The sequence below is a fragment of the Suncus etruscus genome, chromosome 6 (assembly GCF_024139225.1).
Source record: "Suncus etruscus isolate mSunEtr1 chromosome 6, mSunEtr1.pri.cur, whole genome shotgun sequence".
NCBI lineage: Eukaryota > Metazoa > Chordata > Mammalia > Eulipotyphla > Soricidae > Suncus > Suncus etruscus.
In genome coordinates, this window is record NC_064853.1 from 89,215,421 (window position 1) to 89,238,304 (window position 22,884).

The 22,884-nt window shown below is 41.5% G+C and overlaps 1 protein-coding gene across 1 annotated transcript in view; it reads left to right on the top strand.

Moving 5' to 3' along the window:
• Window positions 1-22,884, top strand: part of USP13 (ubiquitin specific peptidase 13) — a 164,864-nt gene that overhangs the window by 90,758 nt on the left and 51,222 nt on the right. Inside the window, exons 7-12 of the mRNA XM_049775829.1 lie at window positions 3,000-3,094; window positions 4,638-4,825; window positions 11,073-11,144; window positions 11,526-11,619; window positions 21,368-21,493; window positions 22,546-22,699. Coding sequence (XP_049631786.1) covers window positions 3,000-3,094; window positions 4,638-4,825; window positions 11,073-11,144; window positions 11,526-11,619; window positions 21,368-21,493; window positions 22,546-22,699 — 729 coding nt within the window. The remainder of the gene's footprint in view (window positions 1-2,999; window positions 3,095-4,637; window positions 4,826-11,072; window positions 11,145-11,525; window positions 11,620-21,367; window positions 21,494-22,545; window positions 22,700-22,884) is intronic.

Here is a 22,884-nt window from a genome sequence, read left to right on the forward strand (position 1 = left end):
TGCTGTTGGAGATCAAACTAGAGTCCCACATATGCAGGACAGGTTCCCCAATCCCTATTTCCATGGTCTAGAATCTCTTTTCCTTATAATTGGTTTTAGTTTTCAAACTCAGGATACTGTTTTCCCTCCATTTCTGTTAAACTGGTGCTTCGCTGAGCCTTCTGGTCTTCTGAGCTGTCTAAGGAAATAATCTGGGCAGAGGAAAAGAGAACTGGGCTGGAGTCAGAATACATGGGTTCTCAAATCTGGGGGTTTGAGACAAATGATTCTTTGTTTTGTTTAGGGGGCTACACCTAGAATTTTCTGGGACTGTTCCTGGCTCTGTGTTGAGAAGTGATCTCTAATGGTACTCAGGTGACCATATATGGTGCTTGAAGCAAATGATTTAAAATTTATAAACTGTTTCTCTCATCAGCAAAGTGGGCCTGGAAATATCCGTTCTCTCTCACATTGTGCAGGCAGATGAAACTGTGCTTTGGTTATATATTTTTAAAATTAGAATGTCATACTGTAACTTACTTTTATTTTTCTTTTAAAAATTAATTAAAAATTTTAGGTAGGGGCCAGAGCAAGTATGGTGTTTGACTTGCAAGCGGGTGCAATCTCCAGCATCCCATACAGTCCCCCTAACCTGCCAAAAATAATTTCTGAGTGTAGAGATAGGAGTAAACCCTGAGCACTGCTGGATGTTGCCCAAAAACAAAAATTAATTTTGTATTTAGATACTGGGATTTATAAAGTTGTTTACAGTAAGGTTTCAATACAGTATTCCACCTCCAGTTCTTTTACTCAAATCCAGCTTTCCATCAGTGACCCCAGGTTCCCTTCTACCCCTGACCCTAACTCTAATAGTATACTTTTTTTTTTTTTTTTTTTTTTTTTTTTTTTTTTTTGGTTTTTGCGTCACACCCGGCTGCGTTCATGGATTACTTCTGGCTCTATGCTCAGAAATCACTCCTGGCAGACTCAGGCGACCATATGGGATGCCAGGATTTGAACCACCGACCCTCTGCATGCAAGGCAAATGCCTTACATTCATGTTATCTCTCCGGCCCCATAATAGTATACTATTTTTAATTTAATTTTTGTATTACTTTTATTTCCTTCTGTTTTTTTTGGGGGGTGGTCATACCTGGTGGTACTCAGGGCTTACTCATGGTTCTGTGCTCAGGGGCCCACTATTTGTGGTGTCAGAGATTGAATCTGAGTTAGTCCTGTACAAGTCAATCATCCTACCCTCTGTCCCATCTCTCCAGCCCCCTTAGGTACCTTTTTTTACAGAGAGCTTTTGAAAACTCAGCAGTGTTGCTCAGATCTTATGAATTCTCATTTGGTAATTCTAGGGCTGGTCAAACTTCTGCTTTCTATCCCATTCTCAGGTGCTGCTGCTACTTTGGGCTTCCTCACACTTGGAAAAAGCCAAGTTTGGCCTGTAGCAGTCTGCTGTTGAGGGGTTTATTCTAATTCTGAGGAGTGAAGCTCTCAACCCTCAGCTCAGCTAGAAGGTCCCAGATCTAATTTGCTACTGATTTTGGAACTGAACCCAAGGATACTGGAACCCCCTGGTCATTCACTGCTCAAAGGCTTTCTGTGTGTGTGCCTGAAGTCTTTTCCCAATTCTGGGAAGAGGGAGTATTGGGAAGAAGGCAGGAGGAGGTAGAGGAGAAGTGGAAGTGGTTCGGTGGGCCAGACTAGACATGGTTCCCCTGCCAGGATCCTATTGGAGTCCCTCTGTGCTCTCCTGTTAGGGGGCAGAGTTCTCCCACCACGTTTCCCTCTCCTTCCATATGTTCTTCCACTTGCATTCCAGAGTTATTGTTACTATTATATTGTTTTATTGCTTTTTGTTTACTTTTTGGGCCACACCCAGCCATGCTTAGGGATCACTCTTGGCAGAGCTTAGAGGGTTGCAGGGGATCTAATCCCGGTTGGGCACCTGTGTGACAAGCACCTTATCTTCTGTACTACCACTCTGGCCTCTGATTCCAGAGTTATTATTACACTGTAGTTTTGGTTGGACAATTAAGTGTTAGGCATTTGTGTTTCTCTAATTTTATTTTAATTTAAAAATTTTTTTAATTGTATCTTAATCCCCCAGGTAGTACTTAGGGGCCCGGTGGTTGTGGTGAATACAGGCCAATAATTCTTGGTGATCAAGGCTGGTTGTTTAAGGCAAAGGCTTGAACCATTGAAAACCCGTGGTTTAAGGGGGTGGCCCAGGTCACCAGGTTACACATTGCATTGGTGGGGGTGGTGGCACATGGGGTGCCAGAACTTAAAATCAACAGGCCAAGCATATGCCTTCACTTTTCCAGTCCAATGGCTCTAATTTTAAATTATTTTCACTGTAGGCATTTTTTGTTTGTTTGTTTTAAAAAAACTTTTCAGTAGGGACTGGTGTGAAAGTACAACAGTTAAGGCATTTCTTGGCTAAACGGTCCCCTGAACACCAACAAGAGCGATTCACAAGTGCAGAGCCAGGACTAACCCTGAGCACAGTCTTGTATGGGTCCCCCCACCCCTCAAAAAACATCATTAAAAAGAAAGAAAAAACCTTTAACGCATTAACTTTTTGAAATATCAAAAGAATGGTGAGACTTATATTTAAAAAAACACTGTGTTGATGTAGAACATTGGTTTCCATTTTCCTCAGAAGAAAAATGTTTCATTAAAGACTTTTGCTTTGGGGCCGGGAAGGTGGCGCTAGAGGTAAGGTGTCTACCTTGCAAGCGCTAGCGTAGGATGGACCACGGTTCGATCCCCCGGCATCCCATATGGTCCCCCCAAGCCAGGGGCGATTTCTGAGGGCATAGCCAGGAGTAACCCCTGAGCGTCAAACGGGTGTGGCCCAAAAACCAAAAAAAAAAAAAAAAGACTTTTGCTTTGTGTCCTATTTTCCCAAGTCCAGTGTGTGACCGGTGCCCAATATGTGTTATCTTGTATTGTATCAAGTATTGACTTGTCCCAGATTTCAGTGCTTCTTTTTCTTTACTCTCTAGATGTTTATTCTTTTCAAGAAGAGGAGCCTGTTTCGGATCCTCAATTGGCCAAGCACTTAGCACATTTTGGAATCGATATGCTCCATATGCACGGGGTGAGAAGGTGTCCTCTTGTCTGTCCTGCCAACTGGGGAAGGGAATGGTTTGGATTAACCTCACAGGAATCTTTATTTGATTGATTTTAGGTTGTAGCATTTACATTTCTTTCCTGAATGCAATCAACACTTTCTTGTTATGTTGAATGTTTGAAGGTTTTAATAAAAATGGCACCTAAATGAGTCTGATTTTGTTTTGGTGGGAGCTTATGTGTAAAATGTCTGTCTCACTGAATTGTATGAATCACTCTTGGTTCATTATAGAAAGAAGGTCTGGGGAGGTAACCTTTAAAATGATCTGGGACCAATAGCACTTTAATTATTTTTAGGAAGGCAGAAAGAATAGGCCAGCACATTTTTATTGAAGGGAAAGCTTTGCTGGATTATATTGTGCTTTGTTTTGGTCTTTTCTCTCCATCCCACATGTTCTCTCCTATTCTTTTGTACCTCCTCTTTCCCACTCAGGTCCACTTTTGCATTCATTTTCTGTTTTTTTCTTTTCTCTTAAACTTCCCTCTTGTTCTGAGCACCCACAAATCCACCAACACTTTTCTTTTCAAACACCTTGTGTGCAATAACCCTGTTTTTTCTTTTCTTTTTTTTTAACTTTGAAATTATTGTACTTGGCTCTTTATTTTCATCACCCTATTTGGCTTTCCTCCTCCTCCTATCTCCTTTCCTCTCAGTCTTTTACTATTTTATTTTTATTATTATTGGTTTTTGTTTGTTTGTTTGTTTTGTTTTTGGTTTTTGGGCCACACCTGGTGGCGCTCAGGGGTTACTCCTGGTTCTGCACTCAGAATATTAAAAAAAAAAAAAGAGGGGCTGGCGAGGTGGCGCTAGAGGTAAGGTGTCTGCCTTGCAAGCGCTAGCCAAGGAAAGGACCACGGTTCGATCCCCTGGCATCCCATATGGTCCCCCCAAGCCAGGGGCAATTTCTGAGCGCGTAGCCAGAAATAACCCCTGAGCATCAAATGGGTGTGGTCCGAAAAACCAAAAAAAAAAAGGAGAGAAAGAGAGAGAAAGAGAGGGAGAGAGAGAAAGAAAGAAAGGAAAGAAAGAAAGAAAGAAAGAAAAGAAAGAAAGAAAAAAGAAAGAAAGAAACAAGAAAGAAAAGGAGAGAAAAGAAAAGAAAAGAATAAAAAATTCGCTCCTGGCAGGCTCAGGGGATCATATGAGATGCCAGGAATCGAACCTGCGTCTGTTCTTGGTCAACCGTTTGCAAGACAAATGCCCTACTGCTGTGTTATCCCTCTGGGCTCATCAGTCTTTTACTTTTAAGATTCTAAGTATAGGTTTTATTTATACATTTTAGTCAGATATATAAAACCCAACATTTGCATTTTTATTTATCCAGACCCACATTTTTGCAGTCGTTAGTCCATTCACATTGTTGTGCTGCACTTAGATTTAGGTTATTTCCATGTTTCATTAGGTGGGAGAGGGAAAGGTAATAATAATCACTGTTGCTAGGAATAATGCATGGAGTATGATCTTTGGCCATCATTGTTAACATTGTTGTTCTTTCATGGCTTTGGCCCAGACGGAGAATGGACTTCAGGACAATGACATCAAGCCAAGGGTCAGCGAATGGGAGGTGATTCAGGAGACGGGGACAAAGCTGAAACCCATGTATGGCCCTGGGTACACTGGTCTCAAGAACCTGGGCAACAGCTGCTATCTCAGCTCTGTTATGCAGGCCATCTTCAGCATCCCTGAGTTCCAGAGAGCGTAAGTCCTATGCCCCTTCCTTCTCCTGCAGACTTGAGCACACAACCACCTTTGTTCCCTCCATGCTATGTATCTGTGCTGGGGAGGCCTGTTTTCATTAGGCATAGAGCCCTTTCCCACATGATTTAGTTCACTTTTTTGTTTGTTTGTTTGTTTGTTTTTGGGCCACATCAGGCGGTACTCAGGGGTTACTCCTGGTTCTGCACTCAGAAATGGCTCCTGGCCTGGGGGACCATATGGGATGTGGGCGATCAAACCTGCATCCCTCCTGGATCAACTGCGTGCAAGACAAACGCCCTACTGCTGTGCTATTACTCTGGCCTCCCATGTTCACTTCTTGCACTGAGCAAGTGGGGACACTTGTCACGTGCTGTGGGAAGAAAAGGTCTTTGTAACCCTGAGATGCCATCTCCAAGGATTGCTAGGAATGGCCGCCTCTGGAGACCATCACACTGATAACCAGAGTTCATTCATCATCATTCATCTTCATGACCATCTTGTCCAGGCCCTTCCTTCCTTTAGGCAGGCACAGAGAGATTCAGTAATTCAGCTGGTCAGTGTTGCCTTGCTTGTGTTTGGAATTTCATAGGGAATGTGGGCTTTTCATTTATTTTGCTACTCAAAATGTGGTTTGCAGATGGGATTGGACTGTTGGGTTAGTGAGTTGAGTAGTAATGGAAATTGACAGTGGGAGAGCATCCAGAAGTTTGGGGAGGACTTCAATAGGACCATATTTTAATAAGTAGCATTTTGATTTCAGTGATCAGTATATTATGGATTTTATGGGGGTATCATCCAAATGAGAGAAAATGAACAAAAAACCTGGCCCTGTAAGCAGTTCACTGAAGGGCTCTGATTTAGAGTCCTCAAAGCATGAGGCTGCTTTATCTCTCAGAGTGAGGACTCTGAGTCTAGGTCAGTTTTTTTCCTCAGACTATTAGTCCAGCCCTGCAGCCCCCTGACTAGTATGTTAACAGTCAGTGCTGCCTACCATTAGAAATGAAGTTTTCATAGTAAGTTTACTCCATGGTTCAGGACAGGAGAGGACCTGTGTGTGGACGGGCAGACAGTTCCCTCGAAACAGCAGTCAGCAAATTTTCAACCCTATGGAATGGAGATGCTAATGGCTGTAACAGAAGTAATTGAATTTCTGTGTTGTTGTGTTTCTGGGCCACACCCAGAAATGCGCAGGGGTTACTCCTGGTTCTGTACCAGGTATCACTACTGGCAGTGCTCAGGGAATCAAACCTGGCTCAACTGCATGCAAGGCAAATGCCCTACTTGCTGTACTATTACTTCAATCTCTAGATGTAATTTAAAGGTATATCAGGTTTCTTTTTTATTGTTTTGATCTTTGAGTCACACCTGTGCTCAGGGCTTATTCCTGGGTCTATGTTTAGGATTATTCCTGGTGGGGCGGGGGACCTGGGGACTATATAGAAAGCCCAGACTAAACCTGCTAGCTCTATACTATCTCTTCATATTGATCCCCTTCCCTCTCTTTTGTCCCACTTGGTGATTCTCAGGGCTATTCTTGGCTCTGTGCTCAAGGATCACTCAGATCAGGATCACAGCAGTGTTCAGGGACTCTATGCAATGCAAGAATTAATCCGGGGTTGGTTGTGGGCAATTTAAGTTGCTTGCCCCCTATATGACTATGCCCCAGATTTCTGACTTTGGACATTTATGGCCAGTTTTTCACCCCTGTTTTTTTTTTTTTAACATGATTACTGAGTTAGTTAAGAGTAGAACTGCTCAACTCAGTAGTGTGCCAAAGTGTAGTTCAGAGGAACATAGAAAGCATGTGCCTGGTTCCATTGCAGAAACAGATGTTGATTGGGAGCAAAGTAGTGTAATGTAATTTTTGTTTTTTTTTTTTTTTTTTTTTTTTGGGTCACACCTGGCAGCTCTCAGGGGTTACTCCTGGCTCTATACTCAGAAATCGCTCCTGACATGCTCGGGGGACCATATGGGATGCTGGGATTCGAACCACCATCCTTCTGCATGCAAGGCAAACACTTTTACCCCTATACTATCTCTCAGGCCCCTGTAATGTAATTTTATATGTTGCAATGCACCAAGATTCTGTTTTCTTTTGTGTGGGGAAGGATTTCCTAGCAATGCTTGGGGTTATTGGGGCTCGTTTCTGTGGTATTTAGCCCTATAGTATAGACCTTATAGTTCTGTGTTGGCAGTGCTGGTTTGAGTGCAAATTCAGGGAACTATCTGATACTAGGGATTGATCTGGTGATGTCAGTTTGCAAGTCAAGTGCCTAAGCTCAACTCTCTCTGAACCCTTAATGAGAAATTTTGTTTAGTTTTTGGGCCACACCTGGTGGTGCTCAGGACTTACTCCTGGTCGTATGCTCAGGGATCACTTCTGGATGGACTCAGGGGACCATGTTGGATACTGGGGTTTGAACCCAGGTTGACCATGTGCAAGCCAAGTCTTACTTGTTATAATATCTCAGACTCAGAAGAGGAACTCTTTTTTTGGGGGGGTTCCTTCTAGTAGAATTTTTCTGGGGAAGGGGTCCCTCTCAATCTTCTGGTTATTCTTGGACAATTGGGCCATATAGTGTTGGGGAACAAAACCAGAGTTAGCTGTACATTAGATAAGCACCTGAACCTTTGTTTTATTGCTCTAGCCCTAGTCTCTATTTTGTTTTACCAATGATTCTGGGGTTGAAATACTGATATACCATAAGCAAGCCACTTTTTCCTAGCAGACCTAACTCAGCGAACCTGGGCTCAGGAGTGCTGTCTCAAATTTCTAAGTAGAAATGTGACTCATAGACAGATTAGATGACAAATATATAAAGCATTGTCAATTCTTAGCATCAGTCTGAGACCCTAATACTCTGTCTGCCGCTGGAACCCAATTTACAAGTCAAAATGATTTTGATGATCAAATAAATGTCAGTTATAAGAGAGTAAAACTATTTTCCTCCCTCTTTCAGGACCACTAGATAATAGATTAATAAGGTATAATAAGAACTTTAAAACCACCTAGATTTTTTTCATTTTTATTTATTTCTGTGGCAATGAAGAACATTTATCATCAACTTGAAAAGGAATAGCAAAATGGACTCTCCTGGCAACAAGTTTTACCCTCTGTTAACTCTTTCTTGTCTACTGGTTTTGCCACAAAAGAAAGATTTTTTTATTTATCCTTTTCCTAGTGAGGCTTTTTGTTTTTTTTTTTTCATTTTTGCTTGTCTGATTTTAAGATTTGATTAAGTTTAGGTTGTAAAAAGTTTCAGAGTTTAACATGTGTATTTATTGAGAATTCTTTAGTGTAATTTCTGACTGCCAATACTTTGGGTCTTGTTTGGCTTGCCAGTTATTTAGCTCTTGGTCTTTTGACAGTGTTGGATGAAATTATTGCCCTTAGACCATTCTTAATACCTTTTGAATAAACTTGCTCCAATGAAATGTATTCATATAATTTGGGGTACATAATCTGGTATGCATTCAGAGTCTGTATTTATAAACAGCAGGTGCCTAGAAGTTTCTAGTAGTTGAGGGATCCAGTTAGAGGTCATTGCTATTAGTGTGACCTGGTTCTCAGAATAAGAGAAAGAATTTTTCTATTGGGTTCCAGGCAGTTATGGAAATTTGTTATACAATATGGTTCTATTCTTTTTAAAAAATAGTAATTGAATGCCCTTTATATGTCAGCTGCTTTTTAGTTGTGAGTATGATGCAGTGTTTTTTAAAATTCATTAATTTTTAATTTTTTTTTGTTTTGAGAATCATATGAGGAATTTTCAGGCCCATATACCTGAGTTTTCATTCAGGGAACATTCCTAGGAGGGCTCAGGGGAACACATGAGTGCCAGAGATGAAACCTGGCCCTGCTACATTCAAAGCAAGTACCCTATCTATTGTACTATCACTCTAACCCCAAAGTCTGCAGTATTTTAGATAAAGTCTTTCCCATTGAGATTATATTCTAGGGTATAGTTTCTAGAAAGATAGATAATCAGTAAGAATAGAAATAAGTGATATAATTATAACTAGTAAGCAAACCAAAGAGAAAGTTAGCTAAAGTCTTAGGAACAGTGGGGAATGAACCTTGTTTGTTTGGGTAAGTGTTTGTTGTTGTTGTTGAGGGCCCTCCTACATGATCCTCAGGTCTTGGAGCCCCACTGGTGATTCTTGGCCAACTGGGCTGCCAATCCATCCAAGGTTCCAGGACACGATGCTTCTCAGGCTCTTCAGTGTCCATCTATCCCCTGGCTTACATCTATCTTCCTGGCTGCTCCTGGTGATACTAGGGACTGTGTGGTGCCAGGAATCAAATTCTGGTTAGGTACATGGCAGGCGACTGCATTACTACACTGTCTCTTGACCTCCTGTGGCAACTTTTAAATAGATCCAAGAAAAAGGAAGATCTGTGGAGTGTCTTAGGAAGGAGACAGTGAGAGTATGAAGCAGGAGTCAGTGTGACTTGTCCTCAGGCAGCTGGAAGGGCACAAAACTGGGCTAGAGGAGAAGGTGGGAGTGAGTCAGGGAAGCTGGCTATGTTGGGTGCATGAAGGATGAGGGAAAGAAATATGCTCCAGGATTTTTCTTACTATGTTCAGTAAGGAAAAGCCTGAAGAAAGATGAGGACCCTAAAGCAGAGGGTATGAACAGGAAAATGAAATTGTGGAATGAAAGGCCTGTTGAGTTTTAAAAATTTATACAAATTCATGTCTGCGAGGGTTTAAAAAAAAAAGAAAGAGAAACCTTTTGGTGTTTTAAAAATTTATACAAATTCATGTCTGCGAGGGTTAAAAAACAAAAAGAAAGGCCTGTTGAGATCAGAGATAGGTGGTTGGTATGAGTGCTGCTCTGTAGGATACGTTGATTGGAAGGAGGGTTTGTGGTTTGCTAAGGGGATCAGGGCCAGGCAGGGAGAGCTGTCAGCTGGTTACAGAACATAGCACTGGAGTCCAGCTGCTGGGTCCACATTGGACTCTGCCACTCCCTCTTGTTGACTTTGAAAGCTGCCTGCTTCCTTGCATCTCAGTTTCTCATCTCGTCAATGAAATGACCATAATAATCCTTCCTGTGGTTGTAATAGACTACTCAGCTCTCAATAGACTGGCATCATTACTGTGACTATCATTAGTATTCATTTTCACATGGTTGGGCGAATTCCTAATGGGACCATTTCTTTCTATGGTGGAAGTTGTGAATCACAAGCCAGTGGTTGTTGACACCAGCTGTGTTAGAATCATTTGCAGAAGGTTTTTAAATTTTGTTTTAGTGCCACACCTGCATCTGCACTCAGAGATCAGTCCTGCTGGTGTTCAAGTGGGGGTGGGAGTGCCATATGGGATGCCAGGAATTGAACCCAGGTCAGCCATGTACAAGACAATCTCCTTACCTACTGTACTATTTCTCTGACCTGATAATAACTCAAAGGACTCTGTTTTGTTTTGTGTTTGGGTATTCGTGAAGGTGCTCAGGGGTAACTCCTGGCTCTGCATTCAGGAATCTCTACTGGTGGGTTCGGGGGACCATATGGGAGGCCAGGTGCAAGGCAAGTACCTTAGCTGCTGTACTTTGTCTCCAACTCCTCTCATTTGCAGAAGATTCCAAATCCCAGGCTCAACTTTAGGCAGTGAAATTAGGTCATTTGGGGGTAAGACTGGCTTTGGCAATATTTTAAGAGATGCTTTAGGTAATCCTAACTTGCACCTAGACTGGAGCCTCACTGATAGAAACACAACATTTTAGGGACATTCATGAAATGATTGTGGAGATAACTCTCAGAAAGATCTTTTCTTTAGGTAGATGATTTCATTTTGACAGAAAGGGAAGGTTTTAGTGAGGATGATTGTAAAATAAAAATATAAAATAATTTAGGGTTGGGTGAGGCCACCCCAGGCACTGTTTTTCTAACCCCTCAGGCGGATAGGTCTGATGAAGCAGGATAGTGGTGGAGAAAAAATACACATCAGTCAAAAAATATATTCATTGGAGTCAGCTCACTTTATTCCTCATGGCCTTTCTCTGCCATGTGCTTTTTCCATCTGCCCTGTGCTCTCACTGCCCTATGCAGCCTACGCCATGTGTTTTTTTTTTCCCCAGCTTTCCCTCCAGCCCCCACGCTAGACTCCAGGTGAGCTTTTACATACCAAAAGAAGAGGTTAGGGAAAAAGGAAGTTGGGGAGAGGGTTGCAGATGAAGACTTATTTTTATTGAATTCTTCTCTTAGTTCCTGTTTTGTGACTGGGTGTTTATTACTTTTTAGGTATGTAGGAAATCTTCCAAGAATATTTGACTACTCTCCGTTAGATCCTACACAAGATTTCAACACACAGATGCAAGTATCAATTGCAGAGATTGGGTGTGGGGAAGGTTCTTTAATAAAATGTGCAGAGTTTATTTCTAAATTAATGCTTAAAGGATTAAGTCAGAGATAAACATTATGTAAGCATTAAAGGCATTTTTTAAATTTTATTTTCCTTTTAAAATAGTGTTCTACAAAATTAAGTGTAATGTTTTTCTAAATTAAAGAAATAGAAATGGCCTTGATAGTGCTGAGACCAATTTGAAAATGACATCAATATCAAGCTCACAGAATTAACTTGTTTGTGCATTATTGAGATAAAATATTCTACCTGAAAGCAGTTGAACTTATAATTTTATTACCTCTAAGGGTAATATAGCAATGACCTTGTACCATGTCTTTTTTTCTGTCCAGGACTAAGTTGGGACATGGCCTTCTTTCAGGCCAGTATTCAAAACCTCCTGTGAAATCTGAACTCATTGAACAGGTGATGAAGGAGGAACACAAGGTATGTGTATTGCCACAATGACTTGTAGCAAAGAGGGCTCTTTGCTAGTGAGTGAGTTTCCTGTGAATTGTCAAATGATAACTGTAAATTTTGATCACTGTCAGAATAGCAATTTCATTAGCCTGAGGTATCTGTCTGCATGATTGTGATAAGGAATTACTAGGGTTGGGGATTCTGGCACAAGGAGTTCTTGGATTACATGTGAATGCCATCATTAATGATCCTCAGAAACACCATTCATCATAGGAAAGTCAAGACAGATGAAACAAGTTTTATAAGAATATCAATATTTTTCTCCTGGTAGCACAATCTTGACTTTCTTTTTCTAAAACTTATCTTTGCTAAGATTTTTCAAGAGTAGACTTGATCATGAGCTACACACAGCCCTAGTCTACCCTAGAGTTTAGGATTCCAAGTTTCTGGGAAGTTTTCACTTTTGGTAAATTATCAGGGTAATAACATTCAAATCTGAGAAACTCATTTGACCATTCAGTCACTGTTAATAGGTAGATTTGTGGTTGGAGAGATAAAATAGTGGAGCAGAACTCTTGCCTTGAATGGGATTGACTCAAGTTTGATCCTATGTGTCCTTCAAGTTCTGCTAGGAATAAGCCCTAAGCACTACTGGGTGTGGCTCAAAATAAACAAAAAACAGGTAAGAGTAATTAAATATGTAGAGCACTTCCTATAAGCTGTCCTTGCATTTAACTTCCATGTGCCTGTAGGATGGGCAGCTAACATTCCCTGGATCCTCCAGAATTCTGTGCACAGCTCCAACAGCTGTCTTTGGTGATCTTGGCATCCATTGGTGCAGATTTACTGAATGGAATGCATGTTCCATTTCCCCACCACCTGCTGCCTTCAGAGTCTTCTGTCTTGACTATGTGAATAAGTTTTTGCTACATAACAATGTTTTCCGATGCTATTTGAACTCTGGGCTCCCATCTTAAATCAATCATCCTTAGGTTAATCCTGAAGGAGATAAAGAATGGAAAGGAAAAGGAACCACTATGACAATAATAGTTGGAAATGATCACTCTGGACAAGAACTGGGTCCTAAAAGGAAGTAAAGTGATATGCATGTGACATATGTCCCTTCAGTAACAGTATTGCAAACCATGATGCTTAAAAGAGGTGTGGGGGAGAGAAAGAGAGAGAGAAAAATAGAGTTTCTGCCATAGAGGCAGGCCAGGGTTGGAGGAACTGGAGAGAAAATAGGGAAAATGATGGTAGGAAATGAACACCAGTGGGTTGGCTGCATACAAGCCTCATGCCCTATCTGCTGTCCTAAGGCTCTGGTCCCCAATACTGAGACTCTCTGGCAGTTGCAGGCCGTGTGGAAGAAGTTAGCTGACCCCCTGTAGCAGGCATCCCTTCATCCAGCACACATAGTCTTAGGCTAGCTGCTATCCATCCAGGAGTCATGACCTGGCTGGTACTCTGGATATTTGAGTGGGTGAATCTTGATCTTGGTGCTTTGTAAAATCCTTTCCTGTTCAGAGGTGTTAGGATCTAACTGTCTCAAAGCAAGAATGTTGGATATGATCAGTGGCACAGTGATGCGAAAGTGTGTCCCTTTGGGTGGGTAAAGAGAGAGTTTTCCAATCAGGCATTAATCAAGACTCCTCTAACATTCAGAGTAGAGCTAGGATGGACTGCCTTGAATTCATTGTGACCCTGGAGATGTCAGTCTCAGTGATTACTTGAATAGACATAGAATTCCTAGTAAAATCTTGAGGCATTGACTTTTTCACTGGCAATGTGTTTCAGGGGAAGGAAGTGTTTTGCAAACATCTGTCTTCTTCCGGGTATCTGGAACCTTGGGTCAGGTGGTTTCTCCTTTGGCCTTTACTCTGGTCTCTGGCATTTTCAACTTGTAGATTGGCCTGAAATCCCATAAGTAGAAAGGAACTGTCTGGTTGCAGAGAAAGGACTAAATTATAAGAGAATGCATAGTGTAGGGGAGAGAGTAAGAAGAGGGGCAGAGCAGTGTGGTAGGAATGCCTTTTTATGGGCCCCAGTAGTTTTCTATTCTACCACAAGGAGACTAGTAATTGGTAGCTCATAGGGTCTCAAGGCCAGATTTTGCTGCATGTTCCTCATAGCAGAAACTGATGCCTTGCCTTAGGTTACCAAATCTGGGAATGGCTTTGCTATGATTTATCTCCAGGGAGCCTGCATTTTTCTACCACAGTTTTCTACATTACAGTTCTGATCCTAATAATTTATCATTCATTACTTGTTTTAGGCGCAGTGTGATCCTGTGTGAATTATATTAGATGGTGCTGAAAGTTTGCTCAATGCCAGGAAGCCCAATTATTTGGGGTTCTCAACTCTGCTATATAATTCAGGTCATTTTTAGAACATATGGTTTCTGGTGTTAAATTGTTCTGTTGGAAAACAAAGTAAACTAGGAATTTTGTTTTTGTTTATGTTTTTTGGTTCATCCTAGGTGGTACTCAGTTATTACTTCTAGTTCTATGCTCAGGGATCGCTCCTGATAGATCTAGGGAACTATATATGGTGCAGGGTATCAAACCTAGGTCAGCTGCATGTGAGGCAGAAACTCTACTTGTTACTCCAGTCCTCAAGATAAACTAGTTTTTAGATGTACATTGCTAAGTATACATTTTTCATCAATAAATGAATTTTATTACTTGTTTGGGAAATCACCATTTGTACATAAAGTGGTTGAATTAATTTTTTTTTTTTTTTGCGGGGGAAACATTGAGCAGTAGTTAGGATTTACTTCTGGTTATGCACTTCAGGGGTCATTCTTGGTGGGGATTGGGGTGATCTTTTGGTGTCCTGGTAATTAAACCTGGGTAAATTTGGGCAAGGAAAGTTCCCTGCCTGCGGTACTATCACTGGTATTGACTTGATTTTTTTGTAAACTGTATCTGCAGAAGCTAAGTGTTTTCACTAATTTTTTTCTTAAAAAATAAATATGTTTTTGCCAGGCCAGGGCAAATGTATAGTGGGTAAGGTGTTTGTCTTGCACATGGCCAACCTGAGTTTGATCCCAGGCATCCCAAATGGTCTCCCGAGTCTGCCAGGAATGATTGCTGAGGGCAGAGCTATGAGTAATCCCTGAGCACCCTGCCAGGTGTAGTCCCAAAACCAATATATATATAGCTTTTCCTGCATTCTAAGACAGCATTTCAATGTTGGATACTTTACTATTATTTTTCTTTCCAAAGATAACAGTTTTGTATTCCAAACAAGGTACAAGCACTTTACCTGCTAATCTATCTCTCAGGCCCACTAACTGCAATTCTTTAGGTTTTGTTTTGGGGCCACACCCAGACAGGTGTTACTCCTGGCTTTACATTTAGAATTAACTCCTGGCTGACTTAGGGGACTATATGGAATATAAGGAATTGAACCTGAGTTGCCTGAATTCAACGTAATTGCCCTTCCCTTTCTACTTTCTCTCTGTTTCATTAACTCAGTTTTAAACAAACACATAACCTAATGTTCTACTTTAAGGTGACTAATTTTAGTCTTAAATACAAAAATATGGGACTGGAGCTACTGTGCAGCAGGTAAAATTTTTGCCTTCCATGTGGACCCAGGTTTTAATTATTGGCAGCTTATATGGTCCTCTAAGCACTGCCAGTAGTCCCTGAACCCAGAGCAAGGAGGAAGTCCTAAGCACAGCCAGGTGTGACCCCCAAACCAAAACCAATCAACCAACCAAACTCCAAAATAAATAACAACATAAGAACTTATTTTTGATGATCTTCCTTTTTCCTAGTTTGGGCAAATGTAGCATGTGTGTGTGTGTGTGTGTGTGTGTGTGTGTGCGTGTGTGTGTGTGTGTGTGTGTGTGTGTTCATGTTCCCAAATAGTGCCCAAGGACAACACCATGCAAGAATGTGTTATTGTTTTAGGCCTTGTGGTGTCAGGGTCACCAGAGTCACTCTTTCAGTGTTAGAGATCCCTGGTATCAAAGCTAGTAGTTCTCAGGGCTTACTCTGCCTCTGTGCTCAGGAATCATTCCTGGAATTGCTCTGGGCACCAATGCCAGGTACCACTGCTTGGTTTGTCAGGGATCAAACCTGGGTTGGCTACATGCAAGACATGCCCTACTCTTTGTACTATTTCTCTAACTCCTCCTGTAACTTTTTGTTTGATTGTATTTTGTCCCACACCTAGCAGTGCTCAGGACTGACTCCTGACTCTGAGCTCAAGGATCAATCCTGGTGGGTTCAGGGGATCATGTGGGATGCTGGAGATCGAACTTGAGTCAACAACATGCCCTACCCACTATAGTATGGCTCCAGTTCTATGTGCACTTTTTTTTGTTTGTTTGTTTCTGGGCCACACCCGGCAGTGCTCATGGGTTCCTCCTGGCTATCTGCTCAGAAATAGCTCCTGGCAGGCACGGGGGACCATATGGGAAGCCAGGATTCGAACCAACCACCTTAGGTCCTGGATCGTCTACTTGTGCAAGGCAAACGCCGCTGTGCTATCTCTTCTGCCCCTCTATGTGCACTTTTAACTGAGCTTGAAATATAAAAAATTACTTCAAAGGAATGTCCTCTATCTGTCCTTCAGAAGGTTTAGAGTTTGGACTTGGTTTTGGAAATAATTGCATAAGGCTTTAGTGATTGAAGTTAAAAGTTTAATTGGTGGAGTGAGTATAGCTACAGTGGTTGAGCACATGCCAGGTATGTATGTGCAAGGCCCAAGTTTGGTCCCCCATATTGCATGTCTCCCATAGCAGGATTATCCAGGATAGCCCCAGTGCTCATCCTCTCCCATCACATCCAGCACCCATAGTCTGAGCTGTACCGATTTGTTGCAAAGCCTTAGGCAGACCGCTCATTTTTGAATTCTTATTTAGGCTTTGATAGGTGTGAGCGAACAGTATCTGGCTGCCTTCTTGATGTAGTCTTAAAGCAGAAAGGTCTGTGTAAGCATTTGGGAAAGATTCTGAACACCCTGAGTCTCTCTCTAATTTTAGCTGATCTGTTTGGCAAATTGCTGATGGAGAAAGTAAGTACAGTGTCCTATAAATATGACAGGCTCCTTAGGTGGTTGCTGTTTTGAAAACTGTTGAGGCTCCCTCTTGGAAAATTAGCTGTCAGGATGAGCCCCAGATTCATCCACTGTGAGAATGTGCTCCAGAAGACAGAGATGATTTGGGGGCCATATTGGTACCCATCTCTCTGTCATGTCCCACATGACTGACTTCCCACAGCTCTCAGGAAATGTTGGGCACTCTCTACCAACTAGGAAACCTGGATTCTGTGACTCAGTGTTTTGGGTCTTATTTTGTTATTTTAGTTTCTTCTAGGTAATTGCCATATCTAAGGCCTGGACTTAACAAACTTGAAATTTCAAATACACACAAAATTAGAGAAGAAAATTATAATGAATCTTTATGTACCATTGGGAAGCTTCAGCAATTACTAAATTACCATGATAATTTGGTCTTATGAGTGGCCCTTAAATTTTATGCTTTTTGCCTTCTTTTTTTTTCTTTTGTTCTTGCAGTGTTTTATAATACTCCCATGTTTGAGGTTTGGAAAGTAGGGCTGCAAATAAAAGTGCTCAGGGATCACTCCTGGCCATTCCAGGGAACCATTTATTGTGCTGGAGATGGAATATGGAATGTACCAAAACCCTTACAGTAGTTCAAGATTAAGTTCAGGCTTTCTTCTTTGCACCTATGAATATTGTGTTTGAATCTATAATTTCAATAACTTCTTTTAATAAAATTGTTTAGAAATGTTGAAATCATAGCACCATCATAAAGAAACATGCCTTTGCTTGATGTTACACTTAGATCTTGTAAGGATGTCTCACAGGATCAAAGATCCCTTTTGTCAGCTATGGACTTATTGAAACTGGATTATTTGCCCCTAAACTGCTGTAGAGATTGCTTCCTTTAGCTACTGTTTTCTTTATGTTAGGTGTTGAAAGATAGATCTGGAAGCCTAAATAGATCCAGGCTCAACCTAGTAAAAACTGTAGCTGGGGTATTTCTCTGAAATCTGAGGTGGACAAAGTGTGGGTGTAGACTAGGAGGGAGGACTGATTATTCAGGCTTTAGCTTGGAGAATGTAAATGCTCACAGTCTTCTAGGACAGCCAGCATTATCTGCCGGGTGACTTGCAGAGGAAGAATCATATTTGGACTCTCTAGTATCTCTTTAGAATAACTGCTAACGGGTCTTTGCGCTCAAACCTGTGTCTTGACTCAACAAAGGATTAGAAAAGGTCAGACAGAGAGGAATGGGCACAGGGACAGAAGAGAAAAAGCAGTTGGGATGCATAGCCCAAATGTGGGACCAAGTTTCTGAGGTTTATTTATTTATTTTTTTACTATGGTCTCCATGTGACTTCTCTCAGTGTGCTTGGCTATGCATTGACCCACAATAGCTGCCAACTTTTCAGAACTTACTAACATGTTGAACTTTGTAAAGCAGCTGCATGGTTGGGGATGGACAGCAAATCAGGTTGAAAGCACAGCTTGAAAGACTTCAACACCATCAGCAGTTGGCTGTTGAGTGTCTACTGATGTGGGTGCCTCAATAGAGACGCATGATATGAAAAGATGGGTTCCAAGTGGTGCCTCTGCACTGTGCAGAGGGAAGAAAGCCACACACTGCCAGGCCCAAACTGCACTGCATGCAGGCCAAAGCACTAGACCTCTCTCCACTAGGCTGAGCAGCTCAGGAGTGGTCTTGGGCTTCTCTGTGAATGTGGTCCCTATAGAAAGAAATTTAAGTAACGCATGTAAAGGTTGAAAACTGCTGACCAAGAGACTCTGGCAGGTGTGCATGATCGCACAAATGCATTAGGTTATAGGAAAACTCTGTCTCCATGTTGCTAGAGGGCCTGAAAGCACCATTGAGCCTCTCCTTAGCATGCAGGTTCAGTTAGTGTTTCTTTAGAAAACTGATGTGAATTTTCTTGTCTTACTGAAAAATCTGCCTGGTCTAATTATTCAGCATGCTGCTGCTTTTAGAGCACTATTGAGGGTTCTATCCTTTTCAAGCTTACTGATAGCAGAGAAATGAGATAAAACATGTATAACTTTTGGGGGTGGTATGCATGTTTTGAGTCATATTTGATGGTGTTTAGAGTTAGTCTTGGCTCTGTGCTCAGGGATTACTCCAGATGGTGCTTGCAGGACCATATGTGAGGATAGGGATTGAACTGGGATGTAAGGCAAGTGCCTTAATCTTGTACTATCCCTGGCCCCAGTACATCTATCTTAATGCATATTTAGAACACAGAGACGGAGAATCTGAAACAGCACCAGTTGTGCCTCAAGAACTTCCCAAAAACAGCAGATCTGGAGCACCTGAGGACTTTGAGTCTGTTTATAAACTGACCAGTTTCCACACACATATAGAGCTTCAAATGTACTGCAGTGCTAGGTGAAAGCTGGTTTACACCTGATAATTTTTACCAGCTGTATATATTTTGAAGGTTATATAAATGCTGCCATATTTAGTAGTATAAAACTCAATGGAATATGACAGGTATAGGAAAATATGAAATCATGTACTTTGTTGCATATTGAATAGAATTGGGGCTATAATATTAAAAGGACATCTGCTGGATGATCTCACTCTTCTGTGCTATAGAAAAAAATTCCAAGGGTATAGGTAGTATTGAATAATGACAAATCCTTGGCCTTGTATTACAGAGAGTGGGGGCAAGGGAGAAGAGGTAAAGGGGAAGAAGAAATGGACTAGAAGTAACATGGAGTATTTGGGGAAGATCTTGGGCACTTTGGTGATGGAGAAGATGCAGTCATGTTGTACATCAACATAACTGTTAACATAACATAACATGATATAAATGTTAATAGAATGTAACACATGCTACGTAGGCAACAACATAGAATCACTGCTTTTTTCACTCACAGCACTGACTTAGCCATGCAGTATCAGCAAACACAAGTATAATTTCAGGGAGGACATAAGTTATATTATTTGCTTGATTTACTGGTGAGAGTTGTTTTATAGAAATTGTCCATATGCTACAGCAGCATCTTTCCATTTTTTGCTGCAGAAACAAAGTCCAGAATTTGGGACCAGAATCTGAGGTTCTGGCTTTGCTCTTTGTTACCTGTATGATAATCTGAATTTTAAGCCAGTGTTCAGTAGATGGACCTGAACTTCCTATTGTTTTCTCTAGCTATAAACAGAGGGTGTGGCAATACTTCTTTTTAGGGGGATTATGTTGCTGACCTGTGTGTGACAGGCAGCACCATGGATCGATGGATTGAACTCTGCAAACAGCTTTATCAGTTGCCTACTTTCATCCTCAGAGCCACCACTGTTACCTTGCTCCTTCTGAGCCTAGATTTCCCACTTTTTCCTGTTTTTTTTTTTTTTTTTTTTTTTTTTTACAGCATTGAAAGGCTCAGTTCACTTTAGATCCCATTAAAAATGTTTTCCTGTGTTGTCCTGATTCCTTTCTTTACTTCCTCCCACTGCCCCTGACCGCCAACGTACAGTCACAGAACAGTGGATTCGAGAAAGACACCTTGCATTGAGATCCTTTTTCTGGCTCCTTCATGGCTGCTATGCCCCTTTTATCATGACTGAGGGATTCTTTGACTTTCTAAGACAGTGGATGAAATCTTTGTTCTGCTGCAGTTGACCCTGTAGGAGCCAGAGCAATAGTACAATGATTAGAGCACTTGCCTTGCATGTGGCCGGAACCTATATGGTTCCCTTAAGTTAGCCAGGAGTGATTCCTGAGTGCAGAGCCAGGAGTTACCCCTGAGCATCACCGGCTATAGCCCCACTCCCCCACTTTCTCTCCAAAATAAAGTTGACACTGATGCTTGCCCTTCTCACAGAGCCATCCTGCCAGCTAGAGCCACCCTTGAGTGAAGGGCAAGTCTACAAGCTCTGGGAATTCCCATCAAAAGCTCTAGGGACATCCCTACCTCCCTATGTTCTTCCCCATAATTAGCTGCAGAGGGGTCAGGATCCTAGCGGCTCTGCACTGGTTGCTTGGGGCTTATAGTACAGTTTCAATTTCTTGAAAGTTTCTCATCTTTATAAGGGGGTTCTCTCTGATTGCTCATGTCAAGAAAGGGTGCTGCAGAATATTTTTGTCCTTGTTCTGGGGTACTTTCCTCCCTGGTGCATCTCTGGCCTGCCCTGCAGTCAGTGTCAGTGATCATTTGGTCTTGGTGAAGTGCCTCTCTGTAGAGAGTGCTATACTTTCCTTGTCACTGTTGACTTTTTTCCTCAATCTCGGCCACACGAAGAGGTCCATGATGCATCCATATTGGATTCATGGTGCAGTGCCTGATACAGATTGATCCTTTAATGATTGTTGGTTCTTATTAAAAGTTAGCTTTTTTGAGTGTCAGTTTTCCTTTCCTGCGAAGATTAAGGATATTGCTTAGTGGAGAACTTAACTCATTGATGATGGGGTTGCATTTTGTATCAATCAAAACACATTTCAGTATGAGTCAATGGAGGTATGTGCTGATGGCAACAGATAAAAGGGCTGAACCCACATACCCGATTTATGCAGGACTTGAGGCTCGATTCCTAACACCACTCCTGAGCACTGTCGGGTATAAGCCTGCCTTATAAGCGCATCACTGGGAAGGTCCTCCCACCAATAAAACACAAACAAAAATAAACAAAAAGCCAATTTTCTCAAGTGAAAATGGGTGCCTATGGTAATCCCTGGTCTGCTTGTTACTTAGCATTTTAAAATGTATGAACACATGGCAAGTTGACTTTACTTTTGTCTTTTAGCCTCAACAGAATGGTATCTCTCCACGTATGTTTAAGGCCTTCGTAAGCAAGAGCCACCCAGAATTCTCCTCTAATAGACAGCAAGATGCCCAGGAATTTTTTTTGCACCTGGTGAATCTGGTTGAAGTAAGTCACTCTGCAGAGTTCCCAGCCTCTTAGTGCTGGCCACTCTGCTTGGTAAAATACAAACCTCCTCCTTATCTTGGTTCCTCACCATCCTACTCAGGAAAGACAATAGCTTCTTGGGGGCAGTCCTTGTTCAATCCACTGAAGTAATGGCTCCTTCCACCATCTTTTCAGGAACTTGTGGGTCTTTGTTCTCCTAATGTGTATGCATTATGGAGTGTTTGCCAGTTGTGTGTGTGTGTGTGTGTGTGTGTGTGTGTGTGTGTGTATCTTTCAGTGCTATTTTTTTTCTTTTAAATCTCTAAACAAAGCTGTAGGAGTGTCCCCTGTGGTATTTACTACCTTACTGTCTCCACCCTGAGGTCACTCTGCTCACACAAGAGTCAAATCATATTAAATGCTGTGGGCTTTAGAAGTCATAGATGTTTCATGATGAAAAATTTATTCCCCCATTAAAGCCAACTCTGTACTCCCACCCACACCATATGATCAAAACATTCTTTGTGCAACAAACAGAAAGACAACGAAGAATATAAAAATGCCCACTCATAGCAGATCCTACTGATAATAGTCCACTCATTTTTCTGCAATTAACTTATTTCATGTTGTTGTGTAAAGCAGTCTTTTCCTCTGACCTATTGTGAATATTTTGCCATGTCACTGCATATTCAGAATAGCATCATTCTTTTTCCATGTGTATATCATGATAGCACTTATAAAAACATCCACAGGCCTTAATTTTCCAGGGAATCTCCTGAAATTTTGCCCTTTCTCTTTAACTCTGTCATGCCCTTTCTTGTAATCTCATCTAGGTCAGTTTTTCTCACATGATTTGTAATGACTACTCAGTCTTAATTCGTACCATGAATATAGTTTATTTAATCAGTCCCCAGCTCTTGGACATTAGATAAATGACAGTGTTTTGCTGTAGGAGCATTTGGCCTAGTTTTGTCTAGTAACAAAATCTTCACATCAGATTTATGGTTTATTTCACACAATTTTTTATAGCTTAATATTTATAAATGTACTAACCTGATGTCATTCATCTTCAGAGGAACCGCATCGGCTCTGAAAACCCAAGTGATGTTTTCCGGTTTTTGGTGGAAGAACGGATTCAGTGCTGTCAGACCCGGAAAGTTCGCTACACAGAGAGGGTAGATTACCTGATGCAGTTACCTGTGGCTATGGAGGCAGCAACCAACAAGGGTAATGGTTTCAAAGTGGAAAATGGGCCACATGGGAGGTTGTACATGATTCACTCCTTTGTAGAGAGATCATAGGGTTTAGTCATCAAAACATGGCATCAGATTATGTCTTCTTGCATCTTGTGATGCAGAAAAGACAAATCTCTCTGTTCTTCAGTTCCCTCAATTCTTTGGTGGAGATGCACA